Consider the following 7,040-nt stretch of genomic DNA (forward strand, 5'->3'; position numbering starts at 1 on the left):
AAAAAAAAAAAGAAAAGAAAATACAAGTCTGGTAGCTGGGCAAAGCAGAGGCAGGAGAATCTCCAAGTTCCAAGTCAGCGGGGGCTACACAGAGAAAAACCCAGACTCAGAAAAACCAAACCAAACCAAAACCAACCAACCAACCAACAAACAAAAAACAAAACAAACAAAAATGTCTGGTACTGTGAGGTTGGCTCAGTTAGTGAAGGGCTTGCCTTGCAAGCACAAGAACCCAACTCCCATTCCCAGCATCCATGTGAAAATCAGGCATGGCTTCAGGTGCTCAGTCCCACAGCTATGACAGCAAACCCAGGAGGATCCCTGGGGCTTGTTAACCAGCCAGTCTGACGAAACTGGTGAGTCCCGGATCCCAGTGAGTAGCTCTGTCACAAAAATAAGGTGAATGGCTGAAGGAACAACACCGAGGTTGACCTATGGCCTCCACACACCTGTGTGCACAGCCACTAATACACACGCACAACACACATACAAATAAATCAATACAAAGACTGTAAAAGACAGAGCTGAGCTGGCCAGTCCATTCTTGCCTTTCGCTTCCAAACTGTCAGTGGCTTATGGGTGCTGTTAGCAGCTCCCAGGCCTGGCAGTTCATGCTTGTAATTCTAGCTCTTAGAAAGCCAGGGCAAGAGGATCACTGCAAACTTGAGGCCACTCTGAGCTACATGATGAGTTCAAGACCAGCCTGCACTCCAAAGTGATACTCTAAATAAAAAAATAAAAGATAACCAATATTCTTAGCACAAGACAGCCTGAACTCCCAGCTGTCCTCCCCACTCCTTGGGCTTCAGGCACCCTGCTGTCCTAACTCCTTCCAGCCTTTGCACATTCTACTCCCTCTGACCTGGAAAGCTATTTCTCTCACCATAACCCCACCTTTTACCCCGTTGAGTCTCTCCTGCAAGCCCCACCTTCGCCCCATTATGTCTCTCCTGCAAGCCCCAGGTTAAGCTTTCAGTGAGCTCACACCTGGATCACTGAAAGGCTCCCATACTGCACAGTCCTGCCAGAGTGGTGACTGGTATCAACATGGAATAATTAATCAATTAGTTGTTTTATATCTGGCCCCTTCTAGACTGAGTACAGGAGGGTAGAGCCTACATCCCTTGGTTTACTTCTGATCCCCTGACCCCTGGCATGGTGCCTGACCCACAGTAAGAACCCAATACCTATCTGTTAGGTAGACAAATGAGCCTCAGTCTTACCATCTGCAGAGAGGGAACAATAACCTCACCCTTGAAGGATTATGCTGAGTGGCATCATATCTGATATAAATGCATCCCTCTTTTCTAGCTCCCGTGTAACCCTCCAGTGAGGCTTCATGGTAGCTTCTCTCCCTACTCCTGGGAGCACCTGCTGACTCCTCCCTTCTCCACAGGGGACTCCAGGGGAGGGAGTCTACATGAACTTTTCCACTCAAGACTGAAGTAATAGGCAGAGACCGAATCTGAGTCACCTATGATTCCATGGCACATGGGGCAGCGGGGCGGGGAGGGGGGAAAGTGCGGGGACTCACCGGGGTGGAGTTTGCCTCCAACAGGGCAGTCTTCCATGCTCTGCAAAGCAAGATCCTCCAGATGATGAGCGATTTGCAGGGTACATGTATGGGGATCCCACCTTTTAGATATTCCTTCCCCACCCAGCCCCTAGACCCCTTCCCCAACTTCAGGTAGACAAAGCAACTCTCTATTGCTATAGTCACAAGGATGGGCCCTGAGGTAAGCTAATAACTCATGGTCCAGCTTCTTCCCTTCAGTTATCCTGATTGAGTTGGGGAGGGCGGGGTGGCTCCTCTGAACCTTGCACGTCTGGGTGATACTCTGCCTGTAACCCCACCTCCATGTTCCAACTTGCACAGCTTCACAAAGCCATGGCCCAAGCCTCAGGAATGCCCAGAGGATACAGGACAATTGGGCCTTTGATGGTTGCCATGGCATCTGGCTGGGGTAGACAAGGCAGCTCTATGCTGTCGCCCAGAGCATAGCTGCCCCTCCACCCACACACTCATCTCTTTCCTTCTCCTCCAGGACAGAGGCCCAGCTGCTCAGACTGAGGGTAGGGGAGAAAGAGTGTATGGGAATAGATGGCACTGAAGAAGATACCCTTGTCTTCCCAAGATGGGCTGCACCTAATATCGGGGTGCCCTGCTTGGACACTGCCTTGCTGAAGGCAGGTCTAGGCCTACTCCCCCCCCCCCAGCTCAGAGTCCCATCTACCAGGGCAGCTCTTAGAGGGTCTTCTGAGATGTCACTGGGCATGTCAGCTCCTTTCTATCAGCCTGGGAGAGGGATCACTTCACAGGCTGCAAATTGTCTGATTCTAAACGTCCAGAGACCCAGCACCTATGGCAGGCGTGCCTCCATCCCTGAGTTCTCTGGGTATGCACCAGTTACCAGCAGTTATGCTGTTGCCCTCTGATCTCTTCTAGCTGCACCCCGAGATCCCACTCCACACACCCCCTGAATCCGCTCACATGGCGTCATCCCGGGTCTCAGCGCACAGGTGCAAGCGGGAACCCTCCCGCAGGTTCACTGTCAGCAGGCCATCTCGGCTCCTGCCCTCTGGGGGTTGCACATCTGGAAGCAGACACACACACATGGGGATCCCAGAGACCCCAGGAAACCACACACCGTGGCAGACATTGACTTCTTGGGGTCCTGTTTGCTAGTCATTGTTAATCTCTTATCCCACATACTTTCTTGGGGGTCTGCTGTACCCTGCACATCCTGTCAGCCTTCCCATATTACTTCCTAGCACATCTCTGAGTTACTCTACTATGGCCTAGGTCGTGGTTGAAGCATTAGATTCGCTGTGTGACTCTAGGCCAGTCACACCACTTCTCTGAGCTTATATCATCTTCCTCCACTCTCTAGAACCTGCAGGTGTTTTATCTGGAACCACCTATAATAGGGCACAGCACAGGGCAAGAACTCAACCAAGGACCAGGCTTAGGACCAGTCTCTTAATGCCTAGCTGCTAACTGACCTACATTTGGCAGGAGCTCAGAAGCAGTGTTTGTGGGAGCTCTCTGGAAGCACCCAAGAGCCTTCCAAGTACAATTGTTAGACATAGGGAAGACCCTGACTGCGGGCAGAGTTCCACCAGAGAAACACTTCTACTCACCCTGACACTCTTGGCCGACCTTTATGTCTCGGACATTGAAGTGGATGACTACTCGGTCCTCCTCGTCCTGTGCTGTCTCGTCATGGTAGTAACCCAGCGTGCCATCCATCCACAGAGCGAACCAATTCCGCTTCCAGCGGCGGAGGATGGAGCCTGCATGAGATTCCGGACCCACCAGGGAAACTGAGCCCTGAGCTTGCTAGGGGCGAGAGCCCCAGTTGGGCTCCCAGAATCCCCTCAGCTCCCGGGCCCCATTACTGTCATTTCTTTCCTGCCTCTCTACCCTCTAAAATGAGGACACGGACTCTCTTTTTCTCATCTCTCCCATCACCAGCCTGACACACATTAGAGGCTCAATAAAAGTGTTGAACTGTAAAAGACAACTCATACGTATGGGAGCTTCCAAGACAAGCCCAAGCCTCTTCAAAGGCAAACACCTCTCCCTGCTGGAAGCCTCTATCTCTGGTTTGAGTGACAGTCATTTGTATCCTCTCTGACTCTTGAACCAGATTAGGGATCTGCCCCTCCCCACCTGAGATCCTAAAACTGAGCAGGACCTGTCTTTGGTGCCTGCCAAACTAAATGAACTGAGAATGGACAAGGGCAAGGGACATGAGGGCTCCTAGCCCAAAGATCTCCAAGATAGTAGCCCCTCTTCAGTTCACGGCTTTGGTTAAATGGGGGCAGGAGTGCTGTAGCCACTGACTCTAGGCCTTGGTTCAAAGCATTAGAGGGTTTCTTAAGCAAGGTGTGGAGGCTCACGCCTGTAGTTCCAGCACTCAGAGGCTGAAGGGAATGCAAAGCCCGTCTGGACTACAGAGTAAGACCCACCTCAGAGGAAATAAAGCAAGGCATGGTGGTACATGCCTGTAATCCCAGCACTCAGGTAGTGGAGGCAGGAGTTCAAAGTCATATTTGGCCACATAGTAAGCTTGAGGCCAACTAGGGCTACATGAAATTTTATATTCCCTGCAATGCGTCACAAACTCCCTGAAAGAGGGCTTGTAGGGCTATGGTTCTAAAGTAGAGCTGTATCTTACTCTGCTCGGGCTGTGTCCTGCCTGGGTTGGGGTTGCTATGAACACACAGGGCATCAAACTTATCTGTACCCTGAGGGATGTACAGTTAGAGTCTAGGGCCAGCATGGGGTGAGGAAGGGGCGGGGGTAGGGGGAGAATGACAGTCAAAACAGTTGTGTTGTAAGTTAGAGTGGAAACTGAGAAGGGAGCCTCTGACCCAGCTGAGTGCTACGGGGGGGGGGGGGGGCAGAGAGGGCTAGAGGAACAACTAGAGAGGGCTCATCAAAGAGAAACCTGGTTGGTCTTGAAGTATACAGTTTTGCTAAATAGTCAGAAATGGGAAGAAATGGGAAGCCAGAGGTCCTGGTGCAGGGGAGAAAGGTCCCGCCCACCATGATGTGTGGGACACACTGCCTCCCTCCTCCCTGCCCGGGGATCAGGTGCAAGGCAGACAAGGACTTGACCCAGAATCACTCACTCTGTCTCCACAGCCAGCCGCCCCTCACCAGGGCCATTTCTTCAAAAGGACTTTCCAGGATGGAGTCGGGTGGGACCTGTCAGAGGAGCCAGGACACACAGACCTCACAATTCAGTGCAGCTCCTGAACGAGAAGCCCCCCAGCCCTGCCCTCCCTAGAGAGTATGGAACCACTCAAGACTGCGTTAGTAAACAAACAGGCCAGGCACCGCTGGCCCCCTCCTAAGGCTCTGCTCCTGCAAAGAATGGGGACACTGTCCCAGTGGGGTCAGCAGGCAGCCACCCAATAGGACAGGGAGGGGGTGGGGATGGGAGCCCAGGCCAGGCTGAGTTCCAGAACCTTGGCAAGGCCCTGTTCCATGCTCCTCTGGCCTGAATGAGGCAGGTAAAGGCCAGAATGAGGACTTTTTAATGTTAGAAAATGGAATTAGGAAATGGGAGCAGTACAAACTGTCAGTCAGAGCAACGAATTTCCATGACAGGAAGAGCCTTTTTCACATTCGGACACCAGTGGCCATTTTTGAAGTACATGAAATCACAACTATGCTGCTGAGCACCGTGCGCTTGCTACCCTTGTCTGCCTTTACCTGCTATCTCACTTGAGTTTCCTAACCATCTTTGCCTTCATGACTGTTTCAAAGACAGCGTGGAAACGAGCTTGGAGAGGGCCAAACTACACAGAACCCCTTAATTACAAAGCAATGGAGGCAGGATCCACACCCAGTCAACCCCGGCTCCTCTCTGAGAGCTTTAAAGAGACCCAATGCCAGTCGGGTGTACTTGGCATATTGTTTAATCCTAGCACTCAGGAGGCAGAGGCAGGCAGAGCTCTGGGAATTGGAGGCTAGCCTGGTCTACCTAACAACTTCCAGGCCAGCCAGGCCTACAGAGTAAGACTGTCTTAAAAAACCAAAACTATCCTGGGCAGTGGTAACGCACGCCTTTAATCCCAGTACTCTAGAGGCAGAGGCAGGTGGATTTCTGAGTTCAAGCCCAGCCTGGTCTGCAGAGTGAGTTACAGGATGGCCAGGGCTATACAAAGAAACCCTGTCATGGAAAAACAAAGCAACCAAATAAAAAACCACCACACAATATGCAGGATCAGGTTGGCTCAGAATTCTAACTGTGAAGGTGGAGACAAGCACTGCTAGTCTTTAAGGACGCCCAGGTAACCCCTTTACAGTTATCGCAAACTTCCACGTCCCCAGATACCCTTTTAAATGAAGACCTTTAAGAATACTTTACAGGTGGACGAACTGAGGGGGACAGGGACAAGTGACACATCCCTGTATGTGACAGAGTTCAGACTGGAGTTGAGGTGTCTTCCTTCTCTTATTAACGACTTATTTATGAGCGGGTGCCCCACAGCCCTTCCCCCACCTGCTCACACCTGTTGCTGCGCAACTCGGGCTGGCACACCTAGAGTGGAAGCCTTGGCCTCTTGTGTTTCTCCGCTGGCTCATTCCCCTCTCCAAGCTCTGACGTAGATCTTACAAGAGGGTCGAGTGTACAATCCCTCTCAAGTTCCCCTCGATGCACCCACCTGTTCACACCTGTTGTGGATACTGCTGCCACAAATGCCCGCTACTCGATGAAGCTGCTACCCAAACCGGTCGCACCTGCGCTCTGCTTACCCCCAGAGATCCAGAGGCATTTCACTCCCCAGGCACTGCGCAGTGCCTGGGGCATAGCTCCCCCCGGGCCCCGCCCTCCAGACCCAACTCACTCCCAGGGAGGGGGCGTGGCGTGGAGAAATTTAATGACCGAGACATGCTGGGATTTGTAGTCTGCAGTTCTACACTGGGCAGAAGCAGCCCGGAATAACAGTCCTGTGCTGATTCCAGAAGAAGTAAGAGGTTACACATATAATTTTATTTTCTTCCTCTCTCTTTAGATCTGCCTATATTTCCAGGGCTGTCCTCAAATGATCTGCTGGGCAGCTGGGACTGCAAATGTGTACCACCACACCCAGTTTATTTTTCTATTACATTTATTTGTTCGCCTATTTTTCAGAATATACTTTTCCCCTTCTGTTACTAGAGATGTATTACAGGTTCTGCTAAATGCCGATCTACACTCCATCCCTGACATAAAAGGCTTTCTCTTGTAAAACTATGTGGCTGGAGGCTTGGGGAGATACCTGTCAGTAAAGTGGTGCACAAGGGGCGGACTTCAGATCCCCAGAACCCACATTATAAAAGCCAAGATGGCAGTCCTGGGGATGAAGAGACAGTTGGATCCCTGGGGCTCACTGGCCTTCCAGCCTCACCTGACCATGAATCCTAAGCCACCTTGTCTCAGAAAACATGGTGGATGGCTATGAAGGAAGGGTGGCTATACACGCACACACACATCATCGAGAGAGAGAGAGAGAGAGAGAGAGAGAGAGAGAGAGAGAGAGAG

General features: G+C 51.5%; 1 protein-coding gene across 5 annotated transcripts in view; it reads right to left on the bottom strand.

The window, feature by feature from the left end:
• Positions 1 to 6,343, bottom strand: part of Plekhb1 (pleckstrin homology domain containing B1) — a 14,624-nt gene extending 8,281 nt beyond the window's left edge. For 2 of the 5 annotated variants that reach the window (XM_021167187.1, XM_021167185.1), the window contains exons 1-5: positions 6,181 to 6,343; positions 4,639 to 4,714; positions 3,142 to 3,294; positions 2,492 to 2,594; positions 1,535 to 1,574 (exon numbers count right to left, since the gene is read on the bottom strand). In XM_021167187.1, the coding sequence (XP_021022846.1) occupies positions 1,535 to 1,574; positions 2,492 to 2,594; positions 3,142 to 3,294; positions 4,639 to 4,675 (333 nt within the window). In that variant the 5' untranslated portion in view covers positions 4,676 to 4,714; positions 6,181 to 6,343. Of the gene's footprint in view, positions 1 to 1,534; positions 1,575 to 2,491; positions 2,595 to 3,141; positions 3,295 to 4,638; positions 4,870 to 6,180 lie in introns of those variants that run through there. The other 3 variants (XM_021167188.1, XM_029480168.1, XM_029480169.1) reach the window with 3 other exon arrangements.
• Between the last annotated feature and the right edge of the window lie 697 nt (positions 6,344 to 7,040).

This window comes from Mus caroli, chromosome 7, assembly GCF_900094665.2.
Source record: "Mus caroli chromosome 7, CAROLI_EIJ_v1.1, whole genome shotgun sequence".
NCBI lineage: Eukaryota > Metazoa > Chordata > Mammalia > Rodentia > Muridae > Mus > Mus caroli.